The sequence below is a fragment of the Diorhabda sublineata genome, chromosome 10 (genome assembly GCF_026230105.1).
Source record: "Diorhabda sublineata isolate icDioSubl1.1 chromosome 10, icDioSubl1.1, whole genome shotgun sequence".
NCBI classification, from domain to species: Eukaryota; Metazoa; Arthropoda; class Insecta; order Coleoptera; family Chrysomelidae; genus Diorhabda; species Diorhabda sublineata.
In genome coordinates this window covers 5,181,499-5,202,836 of record NC_079483.1, presented here as the reverse complement: position 1 = coordinate 5,202,836, position 21,338 = coordinate 5,181,499, and the positions used below count along the sequence as shown (strand labels likewise).

The 21,338-nt window shown below is 31.6% G+C and overlaps 3 protein-coding genes across 9 annotated transcripts in view; 2 read left to right on the top strand and 1 right to left on the bottom strand.

Annotated features, from left to right (window-relative positions):
- Positions 1-15,901, bottom strand: part of LOC130449739 (PWWP domain-containing protein 2A-like) — a 30,515-nt gene extending 14,614 nt beyond the window's left edge. For both annotated transcript variants that reach the window (XM_056787723.1, XM_056787724.1), the window contains exons 1-5: positions 15,572-15,901; positions 13,697-13,911; positions 12,682-12,885; positions 12,375-12,624; positions 8,018-8,233 (exon numbers count right to left, since the gene is read on the bottom strand). In XM_056787723.1, the coding sequence (XP_056643701.1) occupies positions 8,018-8,233; positions 12,375-12,624; positions 12,682-12,885; positions 13,697-13,911; positions 15,572-15,723 (1,037 nt within the window). In that variant the 5' untranslated portion in view covers positions 15,724-15,901. The remainder of the gene's footprint in view (positions 1-8,017; positions 8,234-12,374; positions 12,625-12,681; positions 12,886-13,696; positions 13,912-15,571) is intronic.
- A 283-nt stretch (positions 15,902-16,184) lies between these two features.
- LOC130449738 (DNA replication complex GINS protein PSF1-like) lies at positions 16,185-17,340 on the top strand. The gene is made up of 4 exons (XM_056787722.1): positions 16,185-16,315; positions 16,460-16,524; positions 16,798-17,037; positions 17,095-17,340. The coding sequence occupies exons 1-4, from the start codon at positions 16,244-16,246 to the stop codon at positions 17,300-17,302; spliced, it is 585 nt and encodes a 194-aa protein (XP_056643700.1). The 5' UTR covers positions 16,185-16,243; the 3' UTR covers positions 17,303-17,340.
- A 1,292-nt stretch (positions 17,341-18,632) lies between these two features.
- LOC130449803 (formin-binding protein 1-like) overlaps positions 18,633-21,338 on the top strand; it is a 102,537-nt gene continuing 99,831 nt past the window's right edge. For all 6 annotated transcript variants that reach the window (XM_056787816.1, XM_056787821.1, XM_056787819.1 and 3 more), the window contains exon 1: positions 18,633-18,846. In XM_056787816.1, the coding sequence (XP_056643794.1) occupies positions 18,802-18,846 (45 nt within the window). In that variant the 5' untranslated portion in view covers positions 18,633-18,801. The remainder of the gene's footprint in view (positions 18,847-21,338) is intronic.

Below are 21,338 nucleotides of genomic sequence, written 5' to 3'. Positions count from 1 at the left end.
AACGACCTGATCTCCGAAGACATCAATTCGAAAAAGGGTATGATAATTTCGAACGCAGAATGTATGTACTGGATGTGGTGAGATGGGTCAGGGCACTAAAAAGATTCTGGAGGGATCACGTAGAAAGAATGCCAGAAGACAGATGGGCTAAAACTTAGAGATCAAACACACGCAGACCTGTAGGCAGACCACCAAAGAGGTGATACGAGAGCTGGAGTTCAGCTTCTCAGGAAGATCCAAGAAGACATCCAAATGTACAGGACGAACAGAACCTGGTCCTATTGAAAGAGGAAGAAAAAGAAAAAGAAGAATGTATCCCAATTATTAGATCGGCTTAGTTTTCTTTTTTCGGAGTATTTGCTGCAGAGATACAATCAAGACAAGAATTGGAAGATTAATTCAAAGTCGATGGCAGTTACGAATTTTCCTGGTTCAATTTCCTTCTGTGTTCAGAATCATCAATAATTTGTTACAAAAATCTCGGTTTTTCACAGCAAAGTATAAACGAGTAGGTTAAACAGATCCGGATAAAAAGGAATTCACTCTAGCATATACAAAAACTAAATTCATATTTTTCGTTCTGTTTCTCAAAATAAAGAGAAAATACGAATTCACACGGATATACGAGTGTTGCGACTTGAGTTTTAAGATATGGCAACACCTGACATTTTTCGCTTCGACTTTTGGTGATGAAACACCATCTCGAGCACCAACTGGTTTTCCGAGTTATATCGTGGTCGCACTTCGCTACAGGATGAATGTCGTGAAGGTCTTCCAAAATCGGCTGTAAACTGATATTGGAAGATCGTCATATGACATACCGTGAGTTTGAGGCGTACTTGGGCATTAGTTACACTCGTACACATTTAATATTGAAGAACATTTGGCTGACAAAAAGATTTGTTAGTTTTTGGATATCGCTCAATAAAAAGCTTGTGTCGATTGGTGCAAACTTAGCTTTTCGTATGTTCGAGCTATTCGCGTTTATTTGTCGTAGTTTCTTTACGAATATTTTTTTGGACTTTTCTATTGCTTTTAATGCGCGTTTGTATCGCTTTTTGAGGGCGTTTTCATCGCTTTTCAAGCGCGGTGTTTATTCACGAGTTGTTGCTTTTAATGGGCGTATATTTGGCCTTTTAATCGCTTTAAAATGCGCGAACTTATTGTTTTTTTTTTCTTGCTTTTGAAACGCTTATTTTTTGCGTTAATTCACAAATATTCTTGGTTTGAAAAAACCTAGTTTTGTTTTGATTGTGACTTTCTATTGCTTTTATGCGTTTCTATCACTTTTTCTGGGCCAATTTTTCATCGCTTTTCAAACGTTTATCTGTCGGTGTTTCTTTAAAAATATTCTTTCTTTAAATGAGCGTTTGTTTGACCTTTCATGCGATTTCTATAGATAAAAATACGCGTTTCTATTGCTTTTTATAAGCCATTTTTATCGCTTTTTAAGCGTTTATCTGTCGGAGTTTTTTTTTAAAATATTGTTGATCTAAATGAGCGTTTGTTTCATGCGATTTCTATCGCTTTAAAAGCGCGTTTCTATCGCTTTTTATGCGGATTTTTATCGCTTTACGAGCGTTTGTCTGTCTGCTGAAAAAATTGAATGGCGGTGCTCAAAAACAACAGCAACGATCGATTGGTCTTGCAAGAAGAACCAAACCCAACAAAATTTGTTAGGACACGAAGCAATTCGAAGCAAATGGTTGCCTGTTTTTTCTTTCGGAAAAACACGACAAAATACAAGAAAATCGATTTGATACATTTGAAATTTGATATATCGAAATAATTTCAGGTTATATTATGGTAAACATCGAAATTAGGTCGAAACGGCCTTAAAGTACGGCATTGTGAATATATATTTATTATGAACTCGTTATTTTATAATTTGGAGGTTACCAAATTTTCGAGATTTCAAATATGGTAACACTGATGTGAATATGTCAAATCTGACATTGCCGTCATGAAGTTTGACAGTTTTAATAGTGAACGTACCCAAAACGTGATATCATACGAGAACTATTTGATCGTCAACAAGATTTGTTCGTATTGGATAGCGTATAATTTGACAATCGCTCAATAAAAAGCTCGTGTCGATTGGTGCAAAAAAATGGTGAAAAGTTCAATCGTGGTACATGCAAATACGTCTATAAGACAGGCGACAAATCATGGATCTATGCATATGAACCCGAACTCACTAGAGTAGATCAGTAAGCATGGGGGTAATTCTCATGAAATCTTGAAACTCCTGTCCTAGCAGTTTTTAGAATAAACCTAACCGACTTGGGATGTTTGTTTTTTCAAACGAACAACATCAGGGCTAAAAATGTTGGTAATAACTTTGGAATAGTACGAGCATTTGTAAGCAAAAAAATATATAGTACTCTGGAAATTATCCTTTACTACGTCCCGATATCTAGATTAGGAACATTGTCGAAAGTTTTTATTGAGAAGTTTTTAAAAAATCTGTTTGGAACTGTGAGTTGTCTATTGTAAATACAACAAACTTTCAAAATTTCTCTAAGTTAAGATCATAACTCATTAAATACTTGTCTTAACTTACTTGTGTTAACTCAATATTTGGCTCATGAAAAATATTCGTTCCTTCACAGCATTACCAACAGTCAATACGTAGGTATTTTTTTTTTTTGAGGACCAAGGAAATACTCGCATTTTTGACAGTTGGTTGCATGGTTACTTGTTCGGAACAGCGAAATGACTTCAAGTTTGTAATTGTTAGAAGATTTCATTATAATTTTTTAAAGATTGAATCTTATTCAATCATTCCATCAGTAGGGAATAAATAAGCTCCATCACGAAAGTCGAATTTTTCGTCGAATGAAGAATTTAACTAATACACAAACAAATCTTTCCATAAAATGAATTTCTTGGAAATGATATCAATTCTCAATCTTATTTCTTTATATGGAAAATTTGCTATTCCTCAATAACTTTTCATTTCACAAGTTAACTCTCTCTCTCTCTCGAATGAAAATTCATAATTTCAATAGCCCCGGTGGTCTCGAACCCTCTTGTTCAATTCCAATTGACAACAAAGAAAAAATTGTCATAATGACAAGAAATTTCGAAAATGGGAAGTAAAAAAAATCACCCTAGCAACGATCATACTCGTATTATTCATTAAATAGGGGGCGGTCCAGTTCAACAATTACAACGATCAAAATGATTTCGGGCGTTTTGTGCTAGAAGAACTGAAGAAGAAAACTTTGAACTTGAGAAAGACAATTCTTCAACATCACCCCTACTTGCATGCGAAGTTCGAACCCTCTAGTTAAACTTTTTCTGGCCAAAAAATAAGAAAATATAACAAAAATGACCATAAAATGGAGAGGGGAGGAGATGGAAAGTTTCGACCTTAGACAGGAAATCATCTCGCAACTAATTGAACCTACATGTGAAATTTCATTTTTCAGTCGCTTTTCGTTTGACCTGCAGAGGTGAGCAAAGGTCAAAAACCACTTTTTTGCGCTGCGACTCCTCGAAATATTCATTTGTTTTCAACCAAACTCTAATAACATCAATCCGCCGCCAAAAAAGCCATGTATGCTAATTTTGAACCAAATCGGACCCATAGCAATTGCTCGAGGGACGAAAATAAAAATTGTAGCTTAATTTGTAATTGTGCCCCCATTTTTCTTCTAGTCATGCCTACCGTAATAGTCTAATTTTTCCTTGAAAAATTCGACTAAAAAGGTATGACGTATGTTTTTAGATATAGAAAGCGTAGCGAAAAGCTAGCTGGTTATTCCCCCATTTTGAATAAAAGTGAAGGGATGATGAGTTATGAGGTAACGACTTTCAAACTACAAGAAGATCGATTCGGTTTTCGCACATCTTTGTACGTAGTCAAGAATGTTTTTAGAGATAAAAAACATAGAGAAAAGCTAGCTGGTAATTAAAGGTTATGTTGCGAGATTTTTTTAGGTTATGATTTATATCGTCATTCCCCCATTTTGAATAAAAGTGAAGGGATGATGAGTTATGAGGTAACGACTTTCAAACTACAAGAAGATCGATTCGGTTTTCGCACATCTTTGTACGTAGTCAAGAATGTTTTTAGAGATAAAAAACATAGAGAAAAGCTAGCTGGTAATTAAAGGTTATGTTGCGAGATTTTTTTAGGTTATGATTTATATCGTCATTCCTCCATTTTGAATAAAAGTGAGGGGATGATGAGTTATGAGGTAACGACTTTCAAACTACAAGAAGATCGATTCGGTTTTCGCACATCTTTGTACGTAGTCAAGAATGTTTTTAGAGATAAAAAACATAGAGAAAAGCTAGCTGGTAATTAAAGGTTATGTTGCGAGATTTTTTTAGGTTATGATTTATATCGTCATTCCCCCATTTTGAATAAAAGTGAAGGGATGATGAGTTATGAGGTAACGACTTTCAAACTACAAGAAGATCGATTCGGTTTTCGCACATCTTTGTACGTAGTCAAGAATGTTTTTAGAGATAAAAAACAGAGAAAATCTAGCTGGTAATTAAAGGTTATGTTGCGAGATTTTTTTAGGTTATGATTTATATCGTCATTCCTCCATTTTGAATAAAAGTGAGGGGATGATGAGTTATGAGGTAACGACTTTCAAACTACAAGAAGATCGATTCGGTTTTCGCACATCTTTGTACGTAGTCAAGAATGTTTTTAGAGATAAAAAACATAGAGAAAATCTAGCTGGTAATTAAAGGTTATGTTGCGAGATTTTTTTAGGTTATGATTTATATCGTCATTCCCCCATTTTGAATAAAAGTGAAGGGATGATGAGTTATGAGGTAACGACTTTCAAACTACAAGAAGATCGATTCGGTTTTCGCACATCTTTGTACGTAGTCAAGAATGTTTTTAGAGATAAAAAACATAGAGAAAATCTAGCTGGTAATTAAAGGTTATGTTGCGAGATTTTTTTAGGTTATGATTTATATCGTCATTCCCCCATTTTGAATAAAAGTGAAGGGATGATGAGTTATGAGGTAACGACTTTCAAACTACAAGAAGATCGATTCGGTTTTCGCACATCTTTGTACGTAGTCAAGAATGTTTTTAGAGATAAAAAACAGAGAAAATCTAGCTGGTAATTAAAGGTTATGTTGCGAGATTTTTTTAGGTTATGATTTATATCGTCATTCCTCCATTTTGAATAAAAGTGAGGGGATGATGAGTTATGAGGTAACGACTTTCAAACTACGAGAAGTTCGATTCGGTTTTCGCACATCTTTGTACGTAGTCAAGAATGTTTTTAGAGATAAAAAACATAGAGAAAAGCTAGCTGATAATTAAAGGTTATGTTGCGAGATTTTTTTAGGTTATGATTTATATCGTCATTCCTCCATTTTGAATAAAAGTGAGGGGATGATGAGTTATGAGGTAACGACTTTCAAACTACGAGAAGATCGATTCGATTTTCGTACATTTTTGCTTATTGAAACTTTTTATAAAAAATTCAACCCCCAAAACAGAAGAAGATGTTAATTGGTAAAGGTAATAAATCAACTAAATTTGTGAGTAGTTCGGGTTAGAATCGATGAAAAGACATTCAATATAAAACTAATTCTTGAGAGCTATCATATACTATAGATTATAATTTTCTGAGCTGTTCAAAACAATGTTCAAGAATCCCACCGAGAGTCGAATTTTAAATATATTTAAAAAATAAATAATAGGATTTCATAAAAAATAAATTTAATCATTATTTCTTCACTTAGGTCATCATTCTCTCACATTTAAATCGTAAAAATCATTTATTCTGAAGACCACGATGTTTATAATAAATTTCAGAGCGAATTAAAATTTATAGATAGGTAATTTCGAGATTTCATGAGAATTACCCATGTACCAAAGTCACTTGAGTATCAGGTAATGGAGGTGCACAATAAATAGGCTAATTCACACCGAAGTACAAAGTCAGGTATTCAAATATTTTGTTTTCAACATTATTTATGAAACAGCACCAATCCCAAATAATTATCTTTTTTAAAAAAAAATCAATTAATTCCTCATTATTATGTTTTATCACATTAATAGAGTTTTATAATGTCCCAAAAAAATAATGGAAGCTCTAAATTCAAATAAGAAACGAACTCAAAAAAAACAGGATTATTTTATACAGGGTGATTGATTATTGTGTTAAAGTTCGATACTCCTTTTGTCCTTTGAGATATCAATTTGACAATTTGAGGAATTATAACCGTCATTAGTTTTTGCATTTTAAAATTATTTATAATCTTATCCGGAATACTGCGCCACATCAAAGTCTCATTTTTTAAAATTTCATTACATGTTTGGAATCAGATCGACTTCCCCGTTACAATGATATAGGGTTGTGTTGTTTTCTACGGGGTATTTAAGAAGTTAAAACAAATTTTCCATAAAAATCATAACGAGTTCAATACCCTGTACATATTCATTCATTTCCGAAAAAAAAATTTTCTGTGCTCAAGCAAATTAATCTATGTAAAGAAAAACAAATTCTCACAAAGTTTGAGCTCTCAATAACAATTTTAAGTACATACAATTTAAATATAAATTTTTTTTGTCAAATTTCCAGTACTTACTTTTTACAAAAATGCAAATCAGTTTTATGCTCTTGGAAATCGTTTTAGAATTTTTTTTGCAACTCGCATTGATTCACCAATAGGAGACGTTAAAGCAAAGTTTTCCAAAGCGATTTCGAAGAGCATAAAATTCCCTTCAAGGACCATTGAACTGATTTGCATTATTGTAAAAAATGAGTATTAGTAATTTGAAAAAAAGGAATGTAAAAATTTTTCACATTGTGTTGTTTTGGTCCTTCAATGAATGAGCTGTAACTTTGCAAAAATAAATTTACAACATAATTCTTGACACTTTTTAAGTCAGTTATTAAAAATTAAGTATCTGAACTTTATCACACTAACAGAACACCCTGTATATTCACAATAAACCTAAAATTTGGTAAAGTAAAGAGAAGTATTGGTAAATAATTTTTTTAGGTAGTTTCCCTTTAAATTTTATGATATTTAGAATAGGATAAACAAAAGAAGAAAGCCTTTGGTTCATTTTTCAGATGTCTTTCTAGAATTCAATAGAAAAAATATTAAAAACATGCTTTTTAGACAGTTTTATATATTCACTATAAATGTAAAAGCTATTTGGGGCGAGGCAAGTGAAATATTTCTGAAAAATTCATTTTCAGAAATTAAATTTCAGAACATTTAGAATGAGAAAATGAAAAGAATAAAGGTATTGTCTAATTTTTTAGGTTTCTTTCCTCTTTCATCATCGATTGATGTTTATTCAATTTTTATCTATAATTGACTTCAAAGTAGGCCCTAATAGATCTGTATCTGACTCATGAGCTTCTTTGGTACTTCTTCTAACTTGATGTTAATACGTTGTACAGATATACAGATCAAAACATTGCAAACGTAAAGTGGATATAGTATCAGATTGACGAGCCAAAATTGCTTGGTTCAACATAACACATCACTCAATAAGTCATGTGACACATTTTTTGCCACAAATCGATTTTATTCATCAATGTAATCTCCTTTAAGAGCAATACAATCATTCCAACGCTTCTCTGATTTCTTGTCTTTTGCCTCGAAATAGACTTCAGTTTCAGCAATTGCTTCACTTAAATGGCTATCACTATTCTCTTACTAATCGAAATGTCATAAACACATAGTTCATAAACTTCATATGGATTTGACAATGTCAGCGCCATCTGTGTGAAAGTCACACGACTTATTGAGTGATGTAATATTATAAAATATAAAATATTGCTGATATAAAAAAGTTCCTTCATCAATTCTATTAATCACACCTGGTATATTATGAACTGTTTTAGTGAGTTGTTCCACTTTCTTATTGATAAATTTTGAAATAAAAAGAATACTGGGTAACAGAATCTGTAAAAATATATATTTATCGTAAAATACAATTATACATAATGAATATTTACACAATTCAAACAACGTCGAATCTTAAACACTATTTTTAGGTAAACATACTAACCTCCTCGCTGCCTTGTTATCCATAATCTTTGGTTTATTGTTCTGTTCTTCGTTGTTAACATTTTCCTCGGAATCATCATTCAGGCTGTCGATTTGTGCAGGTATTTTCAAGACAGTTCCTTCTCCTTGAGGTCCGTATGATATCTTTATCGTTCTAGTGGAAAGGTTATAACTATTTTGGGTATCACTGTTTTGCATTGGTTGAGGAACTTGATTTCTGTAAAAAGAACATTTTTTTGATAAGTTCGAGACAATAACCAGACAACATACAGATATTTCCATTTCTTACAAAACAAACAAGAAGATAAAAATAATTTTGAAAATGATACAATCTGTACTATAATTAAATTTAATACCAGATGTGAAGAACCATGAGAAAAAGTTAAAAATCTGAACATTACTGTTAAAAAAAGTGAAAATTTAATACTAAGATGTAACTGAGTGAATGACATGACTACAGCTACTAAATGAAAACAGTTACATCAAACTAAGAGAAGAAGACTTTGAAATTTTAGCTATTGGTAAATAAATAGTTCAACGACATGATTGAAGTACCAAACTGGCCCTAAGAAAGCTGAATGCACTTCTAGATCATCAAAATTTATTAATATTGTTTGGAAACACAATAAATGACAACTGGAACTATAATTACCTCCCCAAAGTCACATAAAACCTCCCACTGAAATGCAATTGCTCCCAATAACACTATTTTTCAATCCAGCAAATACTGAGAGGAAAATAATGGTATTTCTATCTCACCATTCACCATTTTCCTAATTATCTATTCAAGTATAGAAAGGGAGGATCAACATTACAAACAATAAAGCTAATCAACATGAAATCGTTGGCCTAAATCTGGGCTTTCTATAGCATCTGGCACAAACGTCTTCTGTATACACACTCAACTTTCCAATATAATGAACCGTGGAAAATGAAAAGTGAAAATTATGGTAGGTCTTTGAGATGAATTTATACCAAGGGTTACCACAAGAATCAGCGCTATCAGTTTTACTGTACATCTAGTGTTGAGATATTAAGAATCATTATTCCAACCATTTTTAACATCGATCAAACATTTCCAAATTACTAATTCCAAATTTTGAATAATGCAATTGTGATATTAGGAAAAATCTCATTTAAACGAAGACTGTTTAGTTCAATATATAGAGGCTCAACCTTTAAGAGGCTAAATATTAAACACACTGCTTACTACCGTAATAACAACACTCTAACTAAACTGACTGGTAAGAGCAGAGTGTTTGGTATAAATATGATCAATAGTAATTAGAGCTAAGCCCTAATTTATAATTTTTAATGAGACTTTCACAAACATAACTTACAGTAAACGATTTCTCAACCTTCTATAAAGATTATGGCTATCCTATATTTTAAAATTTGATACCAAAAGCAATGAAATTAATTGAAATTGTAGAAATATAGTAAATTTAAAGATAAGACGACCCAATAAACCACTTTGTAGATTGTCAGATTTTCGTATACATCGTAGAAAAATGTATTGCATAATTTGAAATTTATAAATAAATATTTATATAAATATTTTAGATATGAATTCTTTTTGGATTGTATATCGTTGGAGGGCGTCGAAGAAATCGATTCGGTGCTTTTGGAAAAAATAACATTGTTTGCTTCTAGAGGCATTGGAAAAAAAGTAACCGGTACAGAATATTTTTCAAGGGTATGTGTATCATATTAAAAAGTGACAAGTATTTTTGTCAACGGGAAATATTTTTTTATTAAATAATGTTTAGATTTTAAATGTTATAGTGGAATTTAAATTAATAATAGTGGCAACACCGCGATAAACGACCATTAAAATGTAACAAATTAAACATGAAATTAGTCAGTTTTGTTTACAGATTTATTCATGATTCTGTTATTTTAGTGAAACAGTTTTTGATTTTACAGTTAATATCAAATGTTCAGTTGAATCATAAAAGAGCTCTTGGATCTTTTGAATTTGCGAAAAATTTTAAAGATCAACACGATATCAAAAATTTGTGGATTCCACCTAAAGAAGAGGAAATGATACCAGGTTAGATTTTGATATAATTTTCATTTGGAATTTTATTTTAACACTGTACTGTACAAATTTTGTTCAATAATGAAAGTTTTAAGATACCAGCAACCACAATGAACAATTTCAGAAAAATTTCTCTAGTTTACTACGTCCACTGACTCAATTATTTATAAAATTATATATTAGCCAATTATAAAGTATTTTTAGATTCTCTTGAGCGTTTAGAAGTTTTAGAAATCTTTAAAAACATAACCTAATCTTAATCTAACATTACCTAACCAAACTAACCTAATATTGACCTAACCTAACCAAATCTTAAGCTAATCTAACCTTGACCTAAACTAACCTAAATCAATCTTCGTTTAACTAGCCTAACTCAATCTTAACCTATCCTAATCTTTCTATACCTATACCTAACCTAACCCCAATCTATGTAACTCAATATCAACCTTAATCTACCTAACTCTATATTAACCTTAAAAAACCCAATCTTAACCAAACTAACCTAATTTTGACCGAACCTAATCAAAACTTCACCTAATCTAACCAAATCTTAACCTAACCTAATCATGAACTAACCTAACCAAATCTCAACCTAACCTAACCATCAACTGACTTAACCAAATCTTAATCTACCTAACCAAATATTAACCTAACCTAATCTTGACCGAACCTAGGTCAAGATTTGGTTAGGTTAGGTTAGTTTGGTTGAGATTCGATTGGATTAGGTCAAATAACTTATGCAAATATGCCGCGGATGTACAATAACTACTGACGATGGTAGGAAAGTTAACAGTAAATAACTTCTTGGACAAAATTAGTGAAACAGAAGAATCCTGTAGTAAAATCGTTCACTCCATAATAAAAATTGTAAAGACGAAAAAGACTGAAGAAAGATCAATGAATGAGGAAGGAATTTTCGTCATGTGCTAGATGTTATGTTCCAAAAAGGAATTGGTTCCACACATGATAAAACAGGAGGTGGTTTTAATGGATAAGAGTCACACACTATCAGGATATGAGCAAACCGTCCCTGATGCGCATAATGCGTTTCCACCTCCACCCCTCCAAAAAAAGATTAGATTGATATTTGGTTGGGTAGACTCAAATTAAGTTAGGTTACGATAAGATTGTGTTAGGTTAGGTCAAGATTAGGTTAGGTTAGGTTAAGATTTGATTAGGTTAGGTTAGGTAAAGATTAGATTGGGTTAGGTTGATATTGGGTTAGACAGACTAAGATTAGGTAAGGTTCAGCTCACATTAAGTTTGGTTAAGATAAGATTAGGTTAGGTTAAGGTTAGGTCAGTTTAGATTAAGATTGGGTTAAATTAGGTAAAGGTTAGGTTAGGTTGAATTAGGTACTAGAGTTTGCTAGAATTATTATTGAACCCGGGTGCTACGTGAGTTATACACGCCTCTGAAGGTGATAATACTATTTTTTTTAAATTGCAGCCTTTAATAAGCTTGTTACAACGAATGAAGGAAAAACAATCTATTAGAAGAAAATTAAAAAAAAACAAAAAAAAAGAGTCTGAAGGTGTAGTGGTAATATAAACAGTATGTTAGGTATTATTATTACCAATAGTTTCAAAAATTCCAATTTACAAAGTTACATAGCTGAATAATTATAGGGCCCAAAAAATCGAAAAATATCAATTTTTGCAACTCCTGACTTTCAAAATACCAAATTTTATATGAAACTGTTAAAGGCATTAAATGATGGTAAGTTAAAGGCAATGGAACAAATAGGTTATCCCTAATTAATCCCCCCTGGAATATATGGAACAGTTCCATATATTTTATCAAATTTTGTATTTTCAAGTTAAAGGGTGACAATAATATTAATTTTTTTTCGTATTTTAAGGTCCTATAACTCCTCAGAAGTGCATGTACACATGTAAATAGTCCCCAATAGTTATATTTTGGACTTCCCTATACTCTCCTAATCTGTGTCGATTTTTATGCTGTATATATACAAATTTAAAAGAATTGGACAAACCATTGGGATTAATAAAATAAATTCTCATCGAGGTTAAACTTGAGGATATTTTGGATTAGGAATAGAATCCCATATATAAGAAAAGAAATAAATGTCACTTGTGAAGCAAAGTAGTTCAAATGGAACACATTGTAAATGAACTACCAGTTCTATTATGGATTCTAAGAATTAAAAAAGACTGGGTAATAAAGACCATATTCTCATTGTGGGGATGAGATTAAATTTATAAAGAAAAATTGTAAAAATCAAGTCAAAAGTCTATAGCGAATTGATGCAGGGTGATATCAATGGTAGTTTTTTTTTAAACAAAATGAATTTTACCTGTTAGTATTATCTTGTTGATTTGTATCTTCTGTTGTAATTTCTGTACTTATACTTCGTTTTTTTCTTAGTATACGTTTACTTCTTAAAATTGAAACCGTACTGGGTTTGTCGGTTTTTAAATTTGGAATTTCTTCTGTATACGTAACTTCTGGGGATACATTGAGTATTTTCGGTTTTTCAGGTTCAGGTGTATTTTGCGGTTTCACTCGATCCTGTGCTTTATCTGTGTCTTTTTGTTGATTTTTAACTAAATAATTAAAATTGTCAATTTTGTATTTATATTTTTTTAGTAGCAAAAACTTACCTATCGTCTCCTCTTCAACAAAATTTAATCTGGTAAGTCTTGGGACCAAAGTGGGTTCTTTTCCTCTCAAACTTCTTTTATTATTAAGATGGTTAACAGACCTAGTAATGGGAGCATTCAAACTTCTTTTAGGGGGAGAAGAAACTAAGGTATCTTCATTTTTCCTTTTTCTTGAAATATTTTCAGAGTTTTCGTTGCATATACCTTATAATATAAATAAAAATAATTTTAACTAATTTCTCTTCTCATTACAACAAAAATCCTCAATCATTTTTGAGTACAAGATGTCTCAAAAGAAAGTTTACAATAAAAAAAACAACTTTAAGAAAAGTAAGGAGCAAATTTTTTAAAACAGACCCGCAGGTATTCTCTATGATGACTATTTTGTGACAAAATATTTTTTTACTTGTGCCAGGGAAGTCGGTGTGTTAGCATAAACTTTATATTTGACATATTCCTACAGGAAAAGTCCATAGGTGTTAAATAGGGACTGAATAGAACCCAACTTATATCACCTCTCCTGATGATCAATTTGCCAGGAAAAATTTCACCAAATCGTGCCAAAGATCTATTGTAACGGTTTCTGATGTTTGTGTCTTGAATTGGTTGCACTCCAATAGGGGCAATTTCACTTGTTGACATGTTCTTTGAGATGAAAATAAGTTTCACATGAAAACAAGATGTTGGTAAACATTGGAAAGCGCTAAATCATCAGAATTACAAAGTCAAGCCTCTCATCAGCATCCAGAGGTTTCAATTCTTGCACCAACTGAATTTTGTAAGGGTGCAGTTCAATATCTTTGTTTAAAGTGCGAAATAATGATGATCTATACTTGCTAAAGCAACAACATGCCTCGGACCCCCAGATTTTGGTTTATCCAGTCCCTTCAAACTTCTCGACACATTTTCCTAGCGCATTACCAGACGGTCCTCTGAATAGCTGTGTTCTCTTAATAAGTAATAGAAAGGTAAATTTTCTTTTGAGACACGTAATATAGAAAACTACAGAACTTACCTTTACATTTTGAACACAGCACTTGCCTAGGCCTTAATCTCACTGTCATTTTATTACTTTTAAACTTAGTACCCATTTGAACATTTTTCTTTTTTGGTGCATTTGGATCCATGTAAGCGAATCTTTGGTTGACTGTATATAGGGGATCATCATCAGGATTTTTAGATTTCACAGAAAATGCAGGGTTTATTGTTTGAATGCCGCAAGGAAGATTTCTATAATAAAGTACGAATATTTTAGGATATATTCAAATATGGATAAATACAACCTACTATGTATTTTGGATCAAAGTAGCAGAGAAAACTATCATTATATCAAAAAATTACTAGTTCATAAGCGAAAAACAGCATGGATTGCTGACAAAAAGCTGCAATTCTTAGATGTAATTAGAGTGCAATGATGATAACACTTTTTGTTTGAGATCATAGATATTCTTTTTTTTTCGTTACACCATTTCAGGTGTTAAATGAGAGTGCAATTCATATTAAATATTAGGGTTTAAACGGTTCTCTTTCTTTATTCCTCTCCTCTTTATTATCCTTCAATTAATACTCCCACCCTTACTATTTTATTTGTATCTTTTATAAGCTCTGTAGATACTTTCATTTCCTCTAGTTTTGTCCACATTTTTCTTTTTATTCCTGGATAAAATCAATGATTACTAACAGAACCGTCTTTATGCAAAGGTCCAGGCCTAGGCCCCCAGGCTTTGAGGGGGGGTCTTAAGGACCAAATAATGGTAAAAATAATTTATAAAATGACTTTCTATATAAAAAATATATTAGGGTTCTGCATAAACATTTATAATATCATTAAAACATCAGGCTTAATGTATCAATAAAAAATTGTTTCCATACAGAAACACTACATAAATTTCTTTTTTTTTACGTGAAACTTTATACATAACTTAATGAAGCTGTACAAATTTATTTGTTTCTTTCACAAAATAATGTAATCTTGTATACTTTTTTTAGAAAACGGCCCCACTCTATATTAGGCTTGATCTTGAAAGACAGCCCTAATTACCAAGAAACAGTTCTTTCACTTTTTCTATTATTCTTCCCAACCAGTTCCTTACTGTATATATTACAGTCATTATGTGTATCTGCTGTATTTTTACTCCTTTTTTAGTTAAATCTGGAGGATGCAAAAACTGCACTTTGACTGTTTATTATGATGTAAATGTAAAGCAATTCACTGTTTTCTAATGTTTTATCTAATTTTCTTTCAACTTCTTTCTGGGTGAAGCCACCAAAGCTGCCTCAAACCATCACAGATCCTCTCTAATGTTCAACGAAAACCACAATAAATAGCTACTTTATATATTTAGTTCACTTTACAAGCAAAACTCTAAATTAAGATCCACAAATTTCACTCATGTTCCTCAGTTTAGACCCGATTTTTGGGTTTCGCCTTTCTAATAAATTGTAAGTAAAGATAATAATTATGGTATTGTATTGAGAAAACTATATAATACTGCAAAAACTTTATATTTGCTTTGATTCAACTAATAATTAAAACTATATTGTTAACAGTTAATATTTTAACATAAGATTACAGGGTGTTGGCTGTTTTCACAAAACGAATTCAAAAAGAAAAAAAAAACATTGAAAATTTGCTACATCCTTCGTATTAATACGTTTAATAGACTCACACTAGTAAAACTTAAATAAATATATTTATAGATGTCTGTAGTGCCCTTTTGGATGCTTGTAAAGATAAATTACATCGATCATGTATAATCAAAACCGTTTCCCTAACAAAGACTAATCTTTAAATAGCAAGAAAATGATCAATTATTGAGACTTTCAAGTTTACTATGTAGGTGATATGAACAATGGTTTTTGGTATTTTGCACACATATTTCCAGCTTACCTTTTTGTAGAATCCAGTAGGACTCCTTTGAAAAGTTGTACGCCAAACTCGTATGTTACAACCAAAATGTCTGGTAATATTTCATCAACAAATACGGATATTTTTGTCTTTTTTAAAAGTTGTAGGTCTTTTACAGGCTCGGGAGCCGCCATGTTTGTTAATAAAGGGTTTGTGGATATCAAAAATGAAAGTAAAAAATTTGCTCTACTCTAAAAAGAAGGTTATCGTTTAAATTTTGATTTTTTATGCGAGACTACAGAAATATGGGAAAACAGGGAATCCTGCCAATTGAACATTATTTATTGAATTGTAAATTTTCAAATTTGACAGATGACAGCATGATTGGGGTTTTCCATTTAATGAAAATAACTAGGGAATTTGATTTTTCTCTATTTGACACTTATTTTGGCCATTTTAATCGCTGTAACAACATTTAATATTGAGTACCACACATTTTAAATATCATTTTCAATATTAAAATATCACTTCATTTGTTTACTGCTGTTAAAAATCTATTTAAATTAATATATTGCGTCAATTATTAATTTTAAAACGGTTTTAAAAAAAGGTTGTAGATGTATAATTCGCGAAAAATTGTATACGAAAAACGCGGGAATTTAACAATTTAATAATTTAGGTTAGAATTTATTTTTAAAATTTCTTTACCAAATAATGTACGGAGAAAAAGCTTATACCCTTATCAAAGAATTATCGCGAAACGAGGATAATTTACCTCCATATAATGTAAGGTTTTAATCATTGCAGTTTCCAACAAATGATTTTTAAAATTTTTGAAATGGTTCTCTGTTCGAATATGTTTTCAATTATTATTTGAAGAATTTGAATGTCATCTGTAATATATTTTTCAAATAATATAATATATTTCAGACGGAGTTAGTAAAAGATATTTCGACTGAAATCCAACAACTGGTAGAGGAAAACAACCAAGATGCGTAAGTAACCCCATTATTTAGTTGCGAGTTTATGGCCAATGAATGAAAATGCACATACCTATATATGAAAATTTAGCTGAATTTCACGTTAGGAATTTTAAAAATTACTCCGATTAAAATTGCATCTGTGTATATGATTTTAAAGTAAAAATGTGCATTGACTGAAATTGTCTCCAAAAGGGCTTTGCAGTTTATACCTCAAAAAAAATTGAATATTTATTTCAATTAAAAACTTTTACATGGAATATAGGATGAATTTTTTTAATATTATAGTCAACACTCAACAGATGAAAATGCTGAAACTTCATTGTTAAGTACAATACGAATTCGCAACGCTGCAGTTAAAAGAAATGTGCGTTGTTTAATGTCTTATCATTACAATAGACTTAAATGTCTTAGAACCATGAGATGGGAATTTGGTAGTATTTTACCGGCTGATATTAAAGCTAATCTAAATGCCGATGAAATTGAGTGGTTTTCAAAATACTCCAGACTTTTGGCAAATTATATGAGGTGACTAAACATTATCAATATGTCTTAGCCCTGATATTTACTGAGAATATGTTTTAGATCAATTGGTGAAGATGGGGTCAATTTAGCCGTCAATTTAAAACCCCCCAAAGCATTGTACATTGAAGTGCAATGTTTAGTTGATTACGGAAAATTTGAGCTGACTGATGGCTCAACTCTATTATTAAAAAAAGATTCACGTCATTACTTACCAAGAAGTGAATGTGAGGATCTTATTAGACAAGGAGTTTTTAAACATATTGTATGATTTTCTTGTATTTCATCAATAAATTATTTTTTTTTTCATTTCTTATTATTTTAAATACATCAAATTAACCTTCTCAAATTGAATTTTTCGAATTTATTCAGTTGAAAATTATTGTATGCCGCTAGATTATGTCCAAAGTAAAGTTTCAAATATTCGCGCATAAAATGATTTTTCTTTAATCGCGCTGGCCACATAACACGCTAATAAAGAAATTTAATATAAGCAGCGGTTGGACCTCAACGTAGTTGAAGGGGCCCAGTGGATGTGCCCACATGGGCATGAGTACAGTGGCTTGATACAGACAGTAGGTATGTTCTTGGTAGCTGCACTGGCAAAACTAGTTCAGGAAGTGTACACTAAAGCGTAGAACCAGCGCTAGTGTCGCTGTTCTTAATAGCAGTGCAAGAGAACTAGTTCACCCAGTTCACTGTACTGCTTGCACTGGATCTAGAGTTTAATTCAGCCAGTGCAGTGCAAGACATTGTAATCTGGAAACGGTGGCACTACATCTTCGTCAAGTTTTATGAGCGGTTAAGTGTATCTTGTCTCTTTCATCTTGTAAAGGCCGCTTGACATAATGCAATATAACGTGCAAGCTTAACAATGAAAATAACAAAGTTTTACGAAAGTCAGCTGATCTAACTAGATTGCAGCTTGCCCGCAATAAAAATGACAGAAAACCAATAATATCAAGATCTTGCATGAAACAATCAGATGAACTGCACTGTGCATGCTTTTGATCAAGAAATATTGCGTCTTGCATTACATTGCATCATTTCAAGCGGCTAACATTATACTAACATTATAGGTTTTGTGCCAGTTTTATTGCGTCCAAGTTGCAATCTAGTTACTTTTGGCTTAACGGGTCAGCTGACATCCGTAAAACTTTGTTATTTTCATTGTTAAACTAGGTGCAAAATATTAGACAAAATTTGAGGTTAGGAATTTGCTTACTTTTACTGTTTACATAGACTTGTATGCAATTTATTGCACGTTTTATTGCATTATGTCAAGAGACCCTCAAAGCAAGCTCTCGTGCCACACTCGATCGAAAACTTTATGTCTTTTTAGTTGTACTATTGTACTATTTTCAATATTTGCATTTTGTTAGAGGTAAAGGTAATATAAGTTTCCGGCTTTTATACATCGATTATTTTGAAAAATAAAATGCGCGCTATCTATATATATTTACTAGAACTAATTCAAATCGAGAGAACAGTTATCGTTTCCGTGTACAGTGTTAGATCAAATAGAATACCTTCAATAATTTCCTGATGCGCCGCTAGATCTCTAAAATGACTCATCCTATCTTTCTTTTCTTTTTACCATCATGGTATTTCATTCTTGAAGTTGATTTCGTACTCGAACGATCAGACAAAAGTCGAAGAACAGCCATGTTGGGTAGTGTCGGTGAAAACGGTGTATATTCTTAGAGATATAATTTCGATTATTTGTGCTTGTGTTGTGCTATTTGTTAAGTGTTTGACATAGTTTGGATTATGACTGCTTTAACCGAAAATTTAAACTGGGGCACTGAGCTCTGGGTGAGTAAAAAAAGATTTTTATTGATAGGTTTCTATAGAAACAAACGGTTTTTACTTATAAAATCTATAATTTCTTCAATATAATTTAATATTGATGTCATTGAAGTTGCTTAAAATATATATATTTGTTATCATCTGCAATCATTTTTTTTGTCTCATCTCGAGACCTGGTTACTGAGTAAAAAGCCTGCCAGGTAACCTACCAGTTCCACCGCCTGCAGGTGTCTTTTAGAATATGCTGTACCTGCGGTATAATTTAGCTCTTAGGATAATATTAAATGCAATAGTGAAAAGAAAAATTATTGTCCGGTTTATAAAATAGTATGTCATGTGATGTGACACTTTTTTAACGAAAAGAAAACATTAGATTGTTGTAAGACACGATTTAAAGTAGGCAAAAATAAATTATTCATTAGAAAGACTTATTTAAATTTGAAAAGCAATTAAGATATTGGTGTGTTTAGTAAATAAGATGAGTAAACGCATTACCATGAGTAATATCATTGATTTTTCATTCTGAAAACATTAACGATGTTGTTATTGGTTTTTATTCAATTTTATGCAAGTCAACTCTGTTTATGTTTTTTTTTATATAAGTATAAATATAAAAAAATCCTTGCTAATACATAAGTTTAGAGATTATTTTCATCATATTTTTTATAGTTGCTTATATAGTTAATGTTATTAGTATTTGAATCAATATTTACATTTAAAAATTGTTATGTTATAACAAATCATCGCTGTTAATATATTTACACAATGAAATTGAGGAAAATAACCAATTTTTATAGAATGTGAATATGGTAGTTCTAGAGCCTCGGGTCATGGTTTTTGTTTTATAAATTCTTTCTCGGGTATGTTACTAAATCAAACAGTACAGAGGCGTAGAAAATATAGAATATATCGAGAAAAACAACTGTTTTACTGTCCAAATATAAAAAAAAATTAGTAAAAGCAAGAATTTATATACATAATTCCAAAATATTTTTTTTTTTCCATAAATAACGTTTTTGTCATTAAATAACTCATTTTTTTTCTACGAGGTGTCCCGTAAATAAGTATTCCTATATAGAGACTGTTTTTATTTGGGAAGCAGGATCAATTTAGTGGAGAATTTGGTTCATTTCTGGAATGGCCCTGATATAGGAAAGCTTTTTCTTTACGGAGCTAGCATTGCCATGGAATTTAGGAAGGTTTTCTTTTGGTGTGGTATATCTTCATTATAAAACGTACATAGACGAGTAAAATGTACCTGCCTGTAAGAAATTTTGGTTTAAACAGGGTACCAGACGTGGACTGAGCCCTTTTTGTACCCCATTCGTCTATTAGAACTTCGATAGTCTTTTATCTGACGTAAATAATTTTGTCGCCATCGAACTATTTTTGACGATTCGTTTATTTGCATCCGTTTATTAATTTTTTTGTTTTTAAAACCACATGCTGATAAAACTTGTCGCAATGTTTCTAAATTTTCGGCTCTGTGAAAGATCCAGAGCAACCCATTTCGTGATTACTCGTTAAATACAAAATTTATTTCCTCTTGATAATTCAGCAATTCTTGTTATGATTGCACTATCAGATAGCTGAATATTTTCCTTTTTTAAACATTTGAATATATTTAAAATAACTCACGAAGCCACGCCACTGCTTATCGCAAACTATCTAGCAGGAATATTTCAAAGCAATTCTGTACATACGCCTTACGACAGCTTCGGCCAATAGAAATGCATTTATGTTTACGTTTCAATGTTACCATTGGTAAACAATAGAGATGATGAGTCCACGTGGACTGATGGTTTGTTGGAAGCTCTTTTCTCTTGGGTCTAAAGAGGAAAGGGGCCGTCTAGTAGTAATCTAGGTGATGAGAATAATGTGGAAACCACGTATCGGGGTAGTAGGTCATTTAGACTGTTGTGTTTATTAATTTCACTTTATTATTTTATCCTTTATTTTTCCAGGAAAGTAGTGAAATGATATTTTTTTATGAATCATTTAATGAATCAGAAACTATTGGTTGTTAACAATACTAATTGCGAAACTAATCGCTTAAATGAAGTTTTAAATGGATTTTGTTACACATAATGATACAATAATTGTGCAATAAGAAAATACAAGGGTAGGATGCAATCATTATAATAAATATTTTGTGATGACTCATCGGGAATCCCTCTCTGAGACTCATTCACTTTGATGTTTACCAGTATTGATGTATCTATTGGAAACGAAAGAATCCTTTGTGCATTTTTGGTAGTGTACTTTAACAAAAATAATTGAGCATGTATTTCATTTATTATAAATGTTTTCTGCTGTACTTAATATTTAACAAAAGGTCCTGGATACGCCTCTGTTCACCATAAAAATGTTTTCACAATGAATGTTGGTTTAAACTGATTGGTTCTTTTCATTTGTAAACCTTTGTTAAGAAACAAATAATGCTGGGACCTATCCCAATCTGATAAAGGGTCTACCTAAACAAAACACGCGTCCTACAT

Coding starts and splice junctions, on each gene's coding strand:
- LOC130449738 (XM_056787722.1), top strand. CDS start 16,244: ATGTACGGAGAAAAAGCTTATACCCTTATCAAAGAATTATCGCGAAAC. Junction 16,316..16,459: donor ATAATTTACCTCCATATAAT/GTAAGGTTTTAA, acceptor AATATATTTCAG/ACGGAGTTAGTAAAAGATAT. Junction 16,525..16,797: donor GAGGAAAACAACCAAGATGC/GTAAGTAACCCC, acceptor TTAATATTATAG/TCAACACTCAACAGATGAAA.